This window comes from Dermacentor variabilis, chromosome 3 (assembly GCF_050947875.1).
Source record: "Dermacentor variabilis isolate Ectoservices chromosome 3, ASM5094787v1, whole genome shotgun sequence".
In the NCBI taxonomy this organism is placed as follows: domain Eukaryota; kingdom Metazoa; phylum Arthropoda; class Arachnida; order Ixodida; family Ixodidae; genus Dermacentor; species Dermacentor variabilis.
In genome coordinates, this window is record NC_134570.1 from 172,810,802 (window position 1) to 172,828,520 (window position 17,719).

General features: G+C 47.1%; 1 protein-coding gene across 1 annotated transcript in view; it reads left to right on the forward strand.

The window, feature by feature from the left end:
• LOC142574327 (uncharacterized) overlaps positions 1 to 17,719 on the forward strand; it is a 98,502-nt gene that overhangs the window by 12,402 nt on the left and 68,381 nt on the right. Inside the window, exons 2-4 of the mRNA XM_075683439.1 lie at positions 9,585 to 9,762; positions 15,700 to 15,828; positions 17,044 to 17,175. Coding sequence (XP_075539554.1) covers positions 9,585 to 9,762; positions 15,700 to 15,828; positions 17,044 to 17,175 — 439 coding nt within the window. The remainder of the gene's footprint in view (positions 1 to 9,584; positions 9,763 to 15,699; positions 15,829 to 17,043; positions 17,176 to 17,719) is intronic.

Consider the following 17,719-nt stretch of genomic DNA (forward strand, 5'->3'; position numbering starts at 1 on the left):
CAAACGCGGATAAGAAAAGTCTCAGTGCCCTTCCACTCTGTGAAGAAGGATGACCAGCAAAGCTGTGTATGCGGGCTCCTTAATGGGAACGTTATGGGGAGTGCTTAACGCCTGCTTCACCGCCGCCGCGCGTCAGGTCGGTTTTGCACAATCTTCGGGATCGGCCCACATATGGGGAGCGCTTAACGCCTGCTTCACCACCGCCGCGGGTCGGCCGCCATTGCACTATCTTCGGGATCGGCCCACGTATGGGGGGGGGGGTGGTGCTTAACGCCTGCTTCACACCCGCCGCGCGTCGGGTCCGTATTTCACTATCTTCAGGATCGGCCCACGTATGGGGAGTGCTTAACGCCTGCTTCACCGCCGCCGCGAGTCGGGTTGCTTTCGCAATAACTTCGGGATCGGCCCACGTATGAGGAGTGCTTAACGCCTCCTTCACCGCCGCCACGGGTCGGGTTGGTATTTCACTATCTTTGGGATCGGCCCACATATAGAAAGTTCTTAACGCCTGCTTCACCGCCGCCGCGGGTCGGGTCGGTATTGCACTATCTTCAGGATCGGCCTACATATAGAAAGTTCTTAACGCCTGCTTCACCTCTGTCGCGCGTCGGCGTGGCATTGCACTATCTTCAGGATCGGCCCACGTATGGGGAGTGCTTAACGCCTGCTTCGCCGCCGCCGCGAGTCGGGTTGCTTTTGCAATATCTTCGGAAACGGCCCACATATAGAAAGTGCTTAACGCCTGCTTCACCGCCGCCGTGGGTCGGGTCGGTATTGCACTATCTTCGGGATGTCGTTCTACACGTGGACACGATAGTGGAGTAAGTAGCCCGTAAGAGGCAGCTTTAACTCGGGTGATTTTATCTAAATATATGTAAAAGGAGAATTAGTTTTTCTCAGCAACCACTTCACCAAATTTCACAAGGTTTGTAGCACGTTAAAGAAAAACGTAAAATCTAGTGACAGTTGGTTTCGAATTTTTGATGCAGGTCATCATTTGTTTATTGGAAATTGGCAAAATCGCAAACTTTCGGTAAATGAAACCATCAAGTTTACAACTCTGTCTTTCGGCAATAGAAAATGATATCACAATTCTGTGCATTGCATCTTACAGTACATCTAAAGCGGACACAATTAATATATTACACATGAATCTCAAAAGAAAATTAGTAGTATAGAAATACAGCTTTTGCAGAACCCTTGTACACAACGTAAGAAATTCACGTAAGATATAAATCGACATATCGAATTCGTCCGCTTTGAACGAACTAATGGATGCCGTTTACAGAACCGTGATATCTATGCTTGATGCGGAGTTATTCATTTGTAAACTTCGTGCTTCTATCTTTTTCGCACTTTCGAATCTCTAAAATTCTTGTAACAACATTCAGGCCCTAAATGGAAAGTCCGCTTCCAAAAGTCACTAGAATTTACCTTTCTCTTTAGAATCCAGAAAATTTCAGTAAAATCGGTCCAGCGGTTATCTGAGAAAAGCGGTTCGGCGTTTTACATCTATTTGAATAGGCCGCGCAGGATTTGGGCCCGAGTTAGAACTTCCTCTTAACGGCTTCGCTATATATAAAAAAAGAAATAAAGAAAATGAATGCCTCAGCCGTCAATACAGCCGCCTCAGATTTCTTCACGATGTCGCCGTCACCATCGGCACGGCTCCGTGAGCAGCTACCAAGCTGTTCACTTTTGTTATCTTCCTTTCCTCGGCGGCGGCGCATTGTCTTGATGCCAGCGACGCGCTATATCTGCACGATCATCGCGTCATGCATCGCTTCTGCGACCAATCAAGCTTTCGGCGGCACACGTTCGCTGCTATATTGACAATAAGAATTTAAACTGCTTGCCTTCGAAACAACAGTGCGAATAAAAATTGAAAGCGGACTGGCCGGCCACAAAGAACATGCTCACCGGGCCATACTATTGATGACAGCGTCACAAAAGGCTAGGTGCGGTCAGGTTGACTTTGCGGGTTTGCAAGTAATGACTGACGTGCTAGTTGCTTCATTATCACAGAAAGAACAGCGCTTCAAGTTGTTAGCGCAGTTTGCGTGTGGTTTCTCCTTTGTGTCCCGTCTTGAAGTGATGTTCTTTGAATTTACATATGTTCTTTTTCTGCGTCAGTTACGCCTTCTAAGAGCGCTTACTTAGAAAATTTTTGTTCGCATGCCTCTTACAGAAGCCTGTTTCATCGAAATTTCTTCGCTTGGCTGCATAATCTCGAGGACGGGCTCCAAGCTGCTCATTTTCTTTAGCCATGTAAGATCAATTACTGAAAAGTTAATTAACGTAGCTTTGTTAATTATGCACACAATTTCTCAACTTACTCCGCATCCAGAGGTTACAAATCTGAACACTCGCATGATAAAATGATCTCGCCATTGCTTGTATTGGTTTAATAGTTCTGTTTGCTGCACTTAGAAGCAGCCGGCATATTGGTGGTGCGGTAGGCTCCTTATAAAGTAAGTATGAAAGTACGGACAGGTTATGTTGGCGCAAATCAACTTCATGAGCTTAAGAAGCTTTAGCTCGGCCCCAACTTCGACGCGGCCTATTCATATTGTTACGTGAAGCTCAAGCCGAATACTATTTACAATTTATTTACAGGGAAGCTCACGGAGGCCAAAATGGCGACGCTATATCAAGCCGGCACACACGTCGTCTTCATCCTCCTCAGTGCAGCCACACTGTGGCGGCTGTTCCGTAACATTAACTCCGGCTGTAGAAGCACCGTCCCGGTGCTTAATCTACACATCCGCGGTGAAACGTGTGTGGTATGGTTTTAGTCTTGCCACGTGAACGATGTCACTTGCAGCTGATGATGACGCTGAGAGATCGGCGGGGATGATTTCATACGTGACATCGGTCACTCGTCGTACCCCACTGTAAGGGCCAGTGTGGCACGACAGCAGCTTTTCGGAAAGGCCCACACGTCGAATGGATGACTAGAGAAGCACCAGAGAACCCGGAGAAAAGTGCACGTCACGATGGTGGGAATCATAGAGGATTCTCTGATGCTCCTGTGAGGCCTCGAGACGGGTGCGGGCGAGCTGGCGCGCGTGGTCGGCGTGTGCGATCGCGTCGCGGGCGTATTCGGTGGCGGAACGTGTGGCCGAGGGCGACAATGTGTCCAAGGGCAACGCGGGTTCTCGGCCATATAGGAGATAGGATGGTGAACAGCCGGCGGTGTCGTGACGCGATGCATTATATGCGAACGTCACATATGGTAAGTGAAGATCCCAGTCGTGGTGGTCGGTCGCAACGTACTTCGAAAGCATGTCGGTGATGGTCCGCTTGAGGCGCTCTGTGAGGCCGTTGGTCTGTGAGTGGTAGGACGTGCTGAACTTCTGCTTTGTCGAGCAGGAGCGGAGGATGTCCTCGACGACTGCCGACAGAAAGCTGCGGCCACGGTCAGTGAGTAATTGGCGCGGAGCACCGTGCACTGAAACGATGTCATTGAGCAGAAAGTCAGCAACGTCAGTAGCGCAACTTGTCGGGAGGGCTCTGGTGATTGCGTACCACGTAGCATAATTGGTAGCGACGGCGACCCATTTATTTCCGGAGCCCGAGAAAGGAAATGGTCCAAGAAGGTCTAGACCAACACGGAAAAAGGGTTCGGGTGGGATGTCGATCGGCTGGAGACATCGAGCTGGAGGTGTGGAGGGATTCTTCCGGCGCTGATAGGGCTCGCAAGCGGCAACGTAGCGCCGCACGGAGCGGGCGTGACCCAGCCAAAAGAATCTACGGCGTACACGGTCGTATGTGCGCGAGACGCCCAAGTGTCCAGCCACGGGAGCATCGTGAAGTTGCTGGAGGACAGTCGAACGCAGGTGCGATGGAATGACGAGCACAAGGTCATAGCCGTGTGGATCAAAATTGCGGCGGTATAATGCCCCCTCCTTAAGGAGAAACATCTGGAGAGAGGCGTCGCCAGGAGTTGACTCTAGACGGTCGATGAGGGCTCGTAATGAAGGATCGCGCCGTTGCTCGTTGCCGATTTGAAGCAACTGGGACACAGAGAAAACGCAAGCGATGGCGTCCGCATCAGCCGGTTCGTCGACGGGGTAGCGGGACAAACAATCGGCATCCTGGTGCAGGCGTCCCGTCTTATATACCACGGAGAAGGTATATTCTTGCAGGCGTAACGCCCAGTGAGCGAGTCGTCCCGTGGGGTCCTTGAGCGATGATAGCCAGCAGAGAGCGTGGTGATCAGTGATGACACAGAAGGGGCGTCCGTACAACTATGGACGAAATTTCGCAACAGCCCACACAAGAGCGAGGCACTCGCGCTCTGTGATTGAATAATTGCGCTCGGTGGGTGATAGAAGTCGGCTGGCGTAGGCTATAACGCGATCATGTCCACGCTGGTGCTGTGCTAACACTGCTCCTATGCCGTGACCATACATGCAAAGCGCAAAAACGTTTTTCTGAGATTACCCCTGGACCAATTATAATGAAATTTGTTGCATTTGAGAGGGTAAGTTTAATTCTAGCGACGGTTGGAAGCGGAATTTCGATTTAGGGTCTGCATTTCGTGAAAAGAATTTTCAAAAAATTCGAGATTTCGTAAATAATAGACGCACGAAGTTTATAAATTATGCATCAAGAACAGATACCGTGTTTCTGTAAACAGCATCCATTAGACCATTACAAGCGGACAAGTTCTCTATGTCAATTTATATTTTACACGAATTTGTTACGTTGTGTGTTAGGGTTCTGCAAGATCTGCATTTCCATATTACTGAATTTTTTGAGATTCATCTGTAACATACCAATTTTTCCGCTTTAGATCTACTATCACATGCAATTCACAGAATTGTGATATCATGTTTCATTGCTGAGTTACGGAGTTGTAAATTGATAGCCTCGTTTTCTGAAAATTCTCGATTTTCGCCCATTTTTAATAAGCAATTGGCGACCTGAATAAATATATTAAACCACCAATCACTAGATATTATGTCTTTCTTTTAAATGCAACAGACCTCGTCAAATTCGGCGCAGTGGTGGCCGAGAAAAACGAATTCTGCCTTTACATGTATTTATATAGGAGCATCCGAGCTAAAGCTTCCTCTTAAGCACATGTGCCCAACCATGCACTTCTGCCTTTACAATAGACTATTCTCTGTGCTACGGTACATCACACAGGGTGTGCGAGAACATTGTCCACGCTCCTGTTTAGGTTTCTGAGCGCTGGTGGCATCTGGCTTGGTTTCGTGCCATCATCAGGAATAAAAACAGCTGCCTGTGGGAAAGCATTGAAAACATTTTCAGTACTTTGTAACATATGGATCAGTGCGGACATGTACGTTAGAACAAAAAGTACTGAAGTATTAGGATGACGGTTTCAGTGCATGTATTTTGACTGTCTAATGTTAAGGTCTAAAGAAAAAATGCTGTGATTTTGCGGCAATTAATGCTGACATGAAATATGAGCTCCGACACAGTACCGTGGTGGAACTGGCCCCTGGACTACAGGGCTACGTTGAAAACCACGAAATGCTGGTTTGATAAATACCAGTAATTGGAAAGTGTTTAGCTGTTGAATTTTCTGCACGTCGGTGCCGCTGTGCAGTCCTTGGGGGCCCTTTTTACCACGAGCACTATGTTTCAGCTAATATTAAAAGCAACTGTATCTTCTTTGTTTTGGGGGGGGGGGGGAGGGGGAGCTTATTTTAGCGTCTGATCACTGTTCCAAAGTTATAGGTTAGCTCAAGACGCACCTGCACGTGTTTCCAATATCCAGTACGTTGTCACGGATTCAATAGCGAAAGAGCGTTATTACATTGCGCGCGCGACGCGAATACTGGCGCACGTTCTCCATCACATTTGAGGACCCGAGATTGCGCTGCAATGTACGGGCTTTCCAATCTCATGGACCGAGGTCTTGATCTGTGGATGAGATCGAGAGGAAGCACTATGCGCGCAGCCATCGTTGTGCTCTGAGTGTTTTTCAGCGCAAGCTCACCCTTTATAATATGTTATATTCGTGACTCACTCTTTTGGAAGTGTTTTGTTCTTCACATCACTACAACGGGTGAGAGTAAAGACGTTCTCCATCTTCAGTGAAGAGTGAATACTGGGAAACGGACTAGGACTCTTCTTGGCGTCTGCGTTTACACATTTACCGCGACAATTTGTTATTCATAACTCACTTTTTAATTTAGGAGGATGTAAAAGACAGTAACCTTATTAACATGAGGGGGGTCTTCATAACACAGAAAATTTAAATGCTTTTAGTTGGCTTTCACCTCATCTTAAGGAATTTCAATAAAGATATCCTTATAAGAATTAAAAGCCTATAGCGGCTTGACAACGTTTCATCTGAGCTCCCCTTTGCAAGCTGATACCGACTTGCAAGTGCATGGTTCATATCGGGGGCCCTTGACATATGTCCAACCGTCAAACAAAGAGTTTTTCCAAATGCTTCATTTCAGGAAGGCGTGTTACCCTCCTGCCTTTCATTCCCGTTCGAAAACAGGCGTAAGACGAAAGTGCTGCATGAAGAGCGCAGTTAGTCCAAACCAACGAGCTACCCTAACTCACATCGCCTATATCGCTGTCATTTAGGCTTAGATAAGAAATATATATTTTAAATCGACGCATCACGAATCCGAAATGAGCTGCACCCGACCAGCCCAGATAGGTTTCTTTCATTTCCTACGGCGTGCTAGCAGCTAATAGTAGCTCACGGAGCAGAGCGCTAAGTGTGGATGTGGCAGAGAAGGCGTTCTAAATACTGTCTCGTCACCCACCGAAAATTGCACGCCGCGCTGCTGGCCATTCCTAGAAAATTGTATATGTGACGCCCAGCCTTTTGCAACACAGCAACATTGTTTGCGATGGGACAGTGCAGGTGAGAGACAGGGTAGTTATGGAGATGAAGACACGCTATTTCCTGCAGCAACTTAAGAATGAATTAATGAATGCCTTCATTTATTGAGAAAAAGGAGCAGCAAGCATCAGTAAAAGCACGTCTCGGCACATTGGGAATGAAGCGGGGGACAAAAAGGAAAAGCTGGAGCCCGGGTGGCAGGCGTAGTCGCAGGTTAGGGTCGAGAGAATATAAGCCAGAGTTGGTGAAACCAGTTGAATCCCAGTGTTGATGTGTGATGTGGCGAGTAAATGATTGGAGTCACCGCCCAGCATCCGTCCTTTGCGGTAGTATAAGCACCCGCCGTTCTCGGTAACAAATGTTCGCTGAAAACCAATCTTGGCAATTACTTATTCATCAACCATGCCTCTACGCTCATTCCTTACTGGCAGGGTCGGTTGATTACAACTACGCTGTCGCTTGGAGTTGCGACTATAACTTCACGCTTGCGATACTCGGGACTCTTGCTATTGCGGGAATACTATAAACATGGGCTTGCTGCACAAGTTAGAGAACATACATTTTAGAACAGCGTTTCTCGCCTTACATACGCTCAACACAAGCACCAGTGCAGCATGTTACGATGCGCGTTGCTTCAAGACAGACGCGAACGCAAACGTAAGAACGCTTTGGAAGACAGGGTGCCGTCTTGGTCTTCGTGCCAAAGATATCCCAGCCAATAATATATTAGCAATCATGCTGTCGTTTCTATGCACAGGGGTTATATACTTAAACTTCTGGAGTGACAGTTCAATTCGCCGCCTACGGGACAGCGTGATGCCGCCGGCGGCCATATTGTTAGAGGAAAAGGCGGGCGGCTAGAGTACGTGGCCGCGGTATACGGCGCGGCGCTCCCTGTGCTTGCGGTTCTGCGAGGAAAAATAAAATTAAACCCATTTAAGAAGTATATTAGTCCGCCGTTGTGTGTCGCTGTTGTCAAAAAAATTTCATGGTGGTGGGTGCCTGGTGTTCTGTGTCTAATAAGTTGCGTTTCCTGTTTTCCATCATTCAGTAACCTGCCGCATGCATCGGCAGTGTGATGCCCTTTCGTCGATACGTGGTGCTGGCCCGTATTGGCAGCGACATGGCCTCTAAATATATCATCTTTATGCCATTTCTTTAAAAAATCACTGTTTGTCCGCGCAAAGTACTTGACGATAGCCGTATTGAACGTTGACGCCGGTTGAAGAAAGCCTGCCACTTCACTTGCTCAGGTCGCCAGAAAGGCTTGAGTAATAGCATACCGCTGGGCATATTTGGTAACCACAGCGATAGATGCACACTTTGCGGAAGTAAACAGAGGAAACGGACCTAGTGAGTTCGCCGGCCTTTACGAGCTCTGGCATAGTTTGAAAAATGAATGTGGCGAAGTATGACGCATAAAACAGTATATGCCAACGCAAATGAATCAGCGGTCATACTTGCGCGACACGCCATGGTGGCCTGCCACCAGGACATCTTGAGTTGCAGCGATGACTGTTTTCATTGGGTGCTTGAGCATGAAAACGAGCACATTAGAGACGTCCAAGGGACGTTTCTACGGTACAAGAGCACATCGCCACCCCCCCCCCCAAAAAAAAAGAAACACACGAAAATAACTTTGCCAATAGGGGCATCATAAGATCGAGCACTACGGCGCTTGATGATATTATTCAGGATGACGTCAGCGTTTCAATCAGCGTTTATATTTGAGAAAATGAGTTGAAGTTACATTTATTTGCATCACAATGGCGGGCGTAATCAGGCAAACATTGACAGCACTTCATTACAGGGTGTCTGACTACTATGCGGAGATTACGTACGACAATGACAACAAAGAACACAGAAAGCTTCGTTTACATCAATTCGCACATACGTGAGATCCGCATAATTTCTTAGACTATCAATTTATATGCTTAAGAATGGCGCTCATTAATGCAATATTTGCATTCACAGTGAGCAAAAGCGGCTGTCGTCTCCACGGCAGAATCAATTTAAACGGCTTTAATGCCATGGACATTATGTCGTTACCAACTTCCGTGGGATTGTAGTCGTCAAAATGGGATACAAGTGACAGGGAAACCCGGAGGTTGATGAACGGCAAGAAGGCAAGAAGCCGTCCACGACGGCGTCTCTCGTAGACGCTGTGCGGTGTTCGGACGTTAACAGTGTGTGCGGACTTGAAGAAAGGCTGCCACGGAGTGCTTCTGATGGTTAGCCTAGCTTGTTTGCTCCATAGCATCAAAAAAGAAAAAGAAAGAAAGAGCCGCATCAAAAGCCCAGAATCCATCATCGCTCGTCGCGACTAAACGCTCTTAGGACGATAAGTCATTTCCAGGCGACGAGCGGCTATGCTTTATCAAGAACACTGATAACGCCGGCGGGACAAGCATTGTGTCAAAGTTCAATGCGCAGGGATAGCTTTTAATTATTTTATTTTCCTTTTGTTGACGTCATCACGCGTCACCGCAGGAAGTTTGAAATGTTTAAGGTCAGTACGCCGCGTGGTGGCACTCACGCGAACTAACCCCTCGTGTCCGGAAAAGCTGGATATGATCATATCTCTGTTTTCCAACTTTCGCACTTCATTCGCGCAGTAGTTTTATGTCCGAGAAGCGTGCGATAGAGAGAGAGAGAGAGAGAGAAACTTTATAGAATTTCTCGCACCCTCGGCACATCAGACTGGCCCAAGCCCGGAGCAGCATGCGCGTGTGCATTGTCGCAGACACGGTTGCTACGGTCCGGGCCCCTCGAGGAAATTCAGCGCCGCTGCCTCCTCCGCAAGGTGACGCGCGAGCTCAAGCCCACGGAGCGCCGCGTCCTGGCCCGGCTCATCTGCCGTGAGCAGTGCCCGCTTCCAACGCGGCGGCACAGAACAAGGTCACCGGACACCGATCAGCAGGGTGCGTGTAATCAGAGCACCTTGCAGCGCTTCCGCCATCTCACCCGTAGGACTAACGTTGGGCTACACAGTTCGTTCTAGCACATATTGTACGCCATATACGGTTGAATTAAGAGGAAGCTTTAGCTCGGGCCCAACTCCGACGCGGCCTATTCAAATACATGTAAAACGCAAAAACGTTTTTATGAGATAACCCCTGGACCGATTTTGATGAAATTTGTCGCATTTGAAAGAGAAAGTCAAATTCTAGTGACTGTTGGAAGCGGAATTTCGATTTAGGGCTTGAATTTTCCTAAAACGATTTTCAAATATTTGACCGTTAGAAAAAAATAGAATCACGAAGTTTACAAATTCATAGCTTTGCATCAAGAACTGATATCGCGGTTCTGTAAACATTCATTAGATCATTCAAAGCGAACAAATTCAATATGTCATTTTACATCTTACGTGAATTCGTTACGTTGGTTACAACGGTTTTGCAAAAGCTGTATTTCCCTATGACTAAATTTTTTTTTATATTCATGTGTAACATATCAATTTTTCCGCTTTAGATGTACTATTAGATGCAATTCACAGAATTGTATTATCATTTTTAGTGGTTAAGTTACAGAGTTGTAAACTTGATAGTTTCGTTTTTTGAAAATTTCCGATTTTTGCCAATTTTTAATAAAAAATTGACAATCTAACTCAAAAATTCGAAACCAACAGTCACTAGATTTTAAGTTTGTTTTTTAAATGCAACAAACCTAAAGAAATTTGGTCCAGTGGTTGCTGAGAAAAACGAATTCTCCTTTTACATGTATTTAGATAGGAGCACTCGAGCTAAAGCTTCCTCTTAAGCCTGCCTATTGCGCGAACGGTTAAGCAGGCCTAATACGATGCGCTCTTCATTAATTGCGAACACTTGGGTTTCTTTAACGTGTACCTGAATATACGTATAGTGAACTCTCATTTGAGTGAGCTTCAAGGGCCTCAAGGAAATAGTTCACCTAACTAAACGTTCACTAAACTGAATTTTCACTAGAATATGGAACAGCGTAGGGCAGGCGTCGGTAACCTTTTAAGGTGGAGGGCCGAGTTGCATGAAGCCGACACGGCGGGGGCCGGACAACAGATCGGGAGGGGGAGGGGGGACATGCTTTGCAGGCAAAGAGAAATTTCGGCGAATCGACAATAACAGACAAAACTGGGATAGAAATGTTTATTTTCAGCACGCATGTCACAAAGTTGCAATTTACAAACTTAGGTTACAAGAAAAAAAAAAGACCTCTCTCAGTACGACTTTTGGTGCTGAACATTCTTAGCCAACTCACTAATAAACAGCCACGTCGACCTTCAGATAGGAAGCAACAAGGGTAGGGGTGGCGGGGGAGGGAGGGGGGGGGTTCTCATTGTGCCGGGGGCCGCATAATACTGCCCCGCGGGCCGCAGGTTGCCTACCCCTAGCATAGGGTCAAAGTGTCAAATGTGGGAAATGCAATTGATGGAGTTATGTACATCAACATATACGAAGTTCGTAACAGTTACATTGCTGTCTTTCTCATGTTGAAAAAAAAATCTTAAGTTTCATTTGCACTGGTGTTCTTAAAGCGCAAGAAGTAACAAAGCTGTTCGGAGAGTCTATGGTTTAGTGCACTTCCTCTGGCACAGCTGGGACACGAAGTCTCGCAACTTCCCAAGGCATCCTACAGCCTCGGCTAAAATTACTGGATTTGAATCTGCCTCTGCCATTGCATCTTCCTCGTCGCACTCTTCTTCTGGACGAACACTGGAAACGATTTCCAGGTCTGATAGTTGAGCACAGGTAACCAGCTCAAAGTCACACAACACACAGCCGCCGCTGGAGAGGCGATTTGGGGGCGGCGGGCATCGGCTACGCCAGCACTGCAGAGCGCAAAACTTCGTTGAACTGATTTCAAAAATGAGCCCTGGCTCATTGATCAAGTTCGATCAACCGAAATATTCGCTATTCCGAAATTCGTTGAACTGAAATATTTTTGCATTGAACGCATAGGAAAACTGCCGGTGATTTTCCAAAAGTTCGTTATTCTGAAATGTTCGTTAAACCGACGTTGGTACAACTGAGAGTTTACTGTACAATATTGGTTTTGCATTCTGCCTACGTCGAAATGCGGCATTCGCCACCGGGAGTCGAGCCCGTACCTCGACAGCGAAGTGCCACAGCCACTGAGACATCGGGCCGAGCGAGTCGCGAGAGCGCAGAAATCTCGCTGCCTGTGCGTACAGGGTGGCAACGCAGAAGCAATGCACGCATGAGCCACGCAATCAAAGCGGCCTGCGTGCACACTTTGGTCCCTAAACTAACAAATTAAGCGGAACCTACCTGAACGGGAACTGCCCAAGATATGCGTAGCATCATATGGCGGTCGGCGTGGTGCGGAATGTGCTATGCGTGGTCAATGCTCATGTAGTATGCGTTATTTATTTATATATGCGTGATGGGGGGGGGGGGGGGGGTATGAGCAGAGAGATGCACATACTTACATTGCCTGACATATATACACATTCCTCACCACGCCGACCGCTATATAACGCTACGCATATCTTCGACAGTTGTAGCTCAGCGAGGTTCCGCTTAATTTATTTGCGCGGTGCCCGGCGAGGCATAAACAACGCGTTAATGCACTCACAGGCAGCGGATGGGAGGGGGGAGATGTGTGCGCCTGCATGCGTAATTTATGCACGAGTGGCGCATGCTCTCGTTTTAGGTCTCCCTTAGTCACCTTCCATCCTCACTGATTGGGTGTTTACAAGGGCGTCTCATACTGCTTGCTATCCCCGTTTTAGTTTAGGCTTAGGCCCTTCTAGTCTAGGTTTAACGCCTCCTTTCTACGTGTGGTGTGTAGGGAACGTCCAAATCTGGAAGAGCTCGTGGAACGTTTTGCGGCGGCGCGCCTATTGATATCGCGGGCAATGGGTCGTTTGTCACTGTACTCCATGGCAGCTGCAAACCAAGGTAAACTGGTAGCGAACTTTTTTTAATAGGAGTCCATGTGTCAACAAAATGGCGGCGTGTGGTGACCGTCGCCATCTCTGGGTCGTGGGGATAACCACGGTAACAAAAAAAAGTACGCATTCACACCCGGAAATGGAAGTGACGTCGAGATCTTATGCTGCTTGGTGCGAATGGTAGCACTTTTTTGGCGTCCGGCATTTCGACTGCTACGCCATCAGTTTTCTTTTGAGGCTGACGCGAGCTTGCGACTCATGTCAGCTGAAGCGCCAGCGTGTAATTGAACTATAGCAGTGGTATATGTCTTAACGTGAACATAATTACCCTGTTATTGACGGTAATTGCTCCAATAGGTTCCTTAGGAAGGTAAGCGAATACGATAGAAATCAATGACAATGCTACAGAAATTTCAAAAGCAACTTCACGTTTATTCCTCTAGAATAGTACAACCAATATACTTGACTAAACAAACGTTTGTATGAATAAAAAACATTATGGCTAGCACGCAGTCGTAATGTATAGCAACATATGCGAAGCCTTCTCGCAGGATCATTCGCAATTCCATGCGACACCATGTTTTGATATCCAACAGTTATCATCTGAGACAACATTGCTCCACGTTATCATTTAGAAAGCAGTAGACTTACTAATTTGGTTGTCTGAGGGCACTCAGAGCCTGTGTTACGGAGAGCGAACAAGCACAGCGCGACGGATCTTCGCGGACCGCTCCGCATTTGTCGTCACGGTGAGACCAAGCGGTTCGGATACCACAGCGGGAATTTGCGCGATAAAAAAGAACCTGCGCTCACATCTTTCGCCAATAAATGCCGTGCCCCTACAGTTCATGCAAAATTTGAAGTGAAGAGCGCGCCACACTTTGCACAAGCACGCAAAGAAATTAAAAAAAAAAAAAACTCGGACGAAATCGCAGGGATCAAGTGAGCAACGCCATTGCGCACAACATCATAGCTGGCTTGCACAGGCCAGTTAGTCCGGCGGTCAGAATCACTGATTGGTACGAGTCACCAAGAAAGAACTAATACATTACAAAGAAGCAAAAATTAACATTTGTTGCTTTATAAAAGTACAGCGAAACTGTTTGAATCGGAATAACTTGTATTACAGTATTCTAATTAAACATTTCCGATTATTTCTTTTCTTACGTAGGTTTCCTCGTGTCAGTGTTTGTCCCCCCCCCCCCCCCTTTCACCTAGTCGCGCTTGAATCCTGCACCACCAATTAATATATCTGGCAAAAGGTTTTGGCACGCTTTTCGTTCCAAGCCTCGCGACCTATTCAGATGGACCTTGCATTAAACACGATGTTCACGTAGCCTGGAAGCAACCGTTTGAGAATGGAATGGCTGCAGGAAGCTGTACAGTGTTCTATAATCATGTTTCACTGACATACTTCGCTCCGGTTACGTCAACGTTTCGTTTAAAGGCTCGCGAAGGAAACTGGTGTGGAAGCGTTCACAAAGTGGTTGTCGAATAGGACATCACCGAATGCTTTGTTTAACCACCCCGTTCACGATGTTGCGCACTAAAATAAAGGGACCCTTAAGTGGTCGGCAAAGCAGTGGCTTAATGATGAACATTAAGAAACAGCTGACAAATGTTTCCAACATTGAAGCGGAGCCAGTACACTTCTACAAGAGCATTATTCCGTCGAGGTCGGGTGCTGTTTAGACTGTAAAATAATTTACACTCTTAAAAGTGAAAAAGGGTGTAAATTTGTCTATAACACACACCCTTAGGGTGTTATTTATATAATAGACACCCTATGGGTGTGAGTTATAGACACATTAACAGCCTTTTGCACATTTAACGGAGTAAATTATATCACAGTGTACGCTGTGCCTAGCTACCAATTTTGTGGTCGAGCAAAATGTGGCGACACACACTGTCAGGAAGACCAAATAATTTCCAAACAGAGCCTACACATGGCGAGAACGCGGTCATGGTGCTATGGTACCGATAACGCGCCTTCGCCATGTGTCGGTACTACTCTAGACTTGTTTGGTACTGTAGCACAAAGAGGCCGCTCGTCGAACAGCACATGCCATTTGCACTCACCGTAAGCAACGGCTGCTATTGCGAACTGCTATTGCGAAATGTCCTCGCCCAGTACGTCCCTGTATCAGAGAGTGGAGTCTCCCCAGATATGGAGCTTATCTTTCTTTAATAAGCCTTTTGCATGTTTTGGTAGCCACCTTTCAGCCCAAAATTAGTGCCCAAGAAATAACCTGACCTGCCATAGACTCCTGTCACCTCTAAACAAACATATTCACGGTGACTGCCTCACATGTCGTGGCATTCAAGCAGTCCGAAAGACGGTGTCGAATATTTCCGTTCAAGTCTCCCACTATCCGTGGAGCAACAAGAGCTCAACTTCAGCGCCGAATAATGAAAATTAATATTATGAACGGTGGCTCTCGCCCGGTGTAATCTTACTTGTCATCCTTATCGCGTGGATTGCAGAACCCTCGTCCAATAATTTCTACGGAATGGTCATGTATTTTCAAGATCGTGGTATTGTTTTATCACTGACTCTTGAAATGAAACTAAATCGAAAAGCCAAGAACAAGGTCGACGCCACAACATAAGTTATTGTCCCAAGTAATGACTGATCATAAATTAAGCAAATGGCCAGGGCGTGAACTACCATTTTACTACCGTGCTGGGTCCTCCCTTTACGGTTTACAGGGAAGTGAATACAGCAGGTTGTCGTTGTCGTAGTTGTAACGAAAGGAAAATTTTAAACACTTTTTAGCCGTATCATTGTCAACACCTCAGAAATTTCTGTCGCCATGATAGAACTTCTTGTAGTGGGATCTTATGCCCAGCCGCCACAGCGAAATCGACAGCTTTAGACAGAAGTTACTTCCTCCTACGTTCTCCCACTTTCTATGAACGCCATCACCTTCCTTTGCCAAAGAGACACGCTTGCATTCGTCGTGCACAGACACTGAGGAATCGAGTGGCCTGCTGCGCGGATTCGACTTGAAGCCGGATGTGAAGCAGCCGGCGGCGCAAGCCAAGTCGGGCTCGAGAACCAACTGGGTGCCGCCCAACCTAACGCCGCCAATCCCTGGTGAGTCTCCGCGTGTCACATCCGTATCTGCTAGTGTAAAACGGAACTCCATCGCCGTGGAGGTTGCCACGCTCGGACTTTAGGACTTTCCAAAAACGGCATTCAGTTTTCGCTGTGTCTATGTATTTACCCAGGCATCAGCGACATTTCAGAGTGGCCGCACCTTAGTCATCACTGTCTGAAATATTATTGGGTGTCCGTATCCGGAGAACCAGCTGGCATTGCGTTTAAATAGCACCATTTAGTGACAATTGGGATGTAAAATTTAAACACATCTGCCAAGTATACCGTAGCCCTAACCTTTTTATTGACTCGCAAGGCGCACTCAACCCCTTCAGCGTTGGATAGGCCTATGTGAATTCAGGTTTACGGACACCAGGATTGCCGAACGATCTCGGAAACTACACAGTCTAGCAACTTACAAGTTGCGATTCACGCGAGTTGAGAGGAAGGGAAAGCATTGGTCAGCATTTGTTTGCAAATAACGACAGCGGCAATGTAGCCATTACAATTCCTACTGAAGCGATAGCCACGGGTGCCTCAGTGTTGGTCAGCGGTATTTTTTAGAATGCGTTAACACTACGTGTGTTAAACTCGCCAAATAAACCATGTTGACATTACGTGCGTAATCCATGCACTAGAACACGATAACGTGTGGAAAATGTGCAGTAAGGAGAACGCTATTTACTTACGTTGCAGTTGTGTACCGAAGGACACTACAGCAATTTCTGCGATTTTGAAAGCTTGAAATTGACCTAGAAATATCGACCTTGAAAGTGACGTTGTTGACACATTCTCCGACAAAATTCGCCCTTTTTCGTTCCGAAAAAATTGGGCAAACAAAGAGTGTGAGAAAAGTGTTGCAACCGTGTTTCAACGAGCAAAATGTTGCAGCACCTGATAAGTGTTGCGCAAGAAAATCGGCAAAATGCGCGGAAAGGAACCAGGTAAATGCTTACGCGCTTAAAATTACGCGGTCAAAAGAGGAATGGGTGCTCTCTAGATAGAGTACGGTAGAGCGTGCGACCTCGTTCTTGCGTTCGCACCGTATGTTCCGTCCTTTTCAAGATGCGCCTTTTTAAAATCTTGAGTGGCACCCATCCTTGCCGTGCTCACAGGTCTATTGCGTTGCCTGCTATTAGTGTGTGTCGATTCCTCGTAGCAAAAAAAAAAAAAAAGAAGAGCGTTCCACCGGCCCTGTTCCGCACATTGCAGGGCCCCGTCGCACGTCGCGCATCAAGCTGCTGCTTCCACCGGAGAAGCCGACGGACGACGTGGCCTCGCAGCGGATCGTCGCGCCGGGGGAGTCGTCGCCCGAGTGGATCAAGCGCACGCTCCACGACGAGCGTGAGCGTTTCTCCATTGGCTTAGCCGCGCTCCATTGGAGTTGCTGCGCGTACTCCTTAATTCTGGCAGTCGCTCGCAGTGCAACGAGCAGGGACCGCATTCTGTAAGAATTCTTTTTCTCAGAATGTATTCGTTACCATCTGTCCCCGCAGAGGCTCATGCATGTAGCAAGCGATAGCGGGACAGCGGCTTTTGTACCAGCCTATGACAAACGGCAACAATAGTAACTTGGAAAAACAAAAAGAAAGAAATTCAAAATGCTGTCTCCGGCGTGTTCACGGGGACATCCCTTTACAGAAACACAAAGAAAGCGGTAAGAGCTTTGGTAGAAACCGCCGGGGGATGGTAGCCTCAATCGAGCAAAAGATTCGTGGCGTAAATCTGCTGAGATGTCAATTTTATTGCAATGCGAGCGTCATAAATTTAAAATTTATCGGGATTAAGGTTCCGGAGCTTCACCGTGGTTAGTGTGGGAAACCGTAGCGAATGGCGACGGAGTATTTGGAGCACCTGGCTTAAATAGAATTACGCAAGCGTTCTTGCA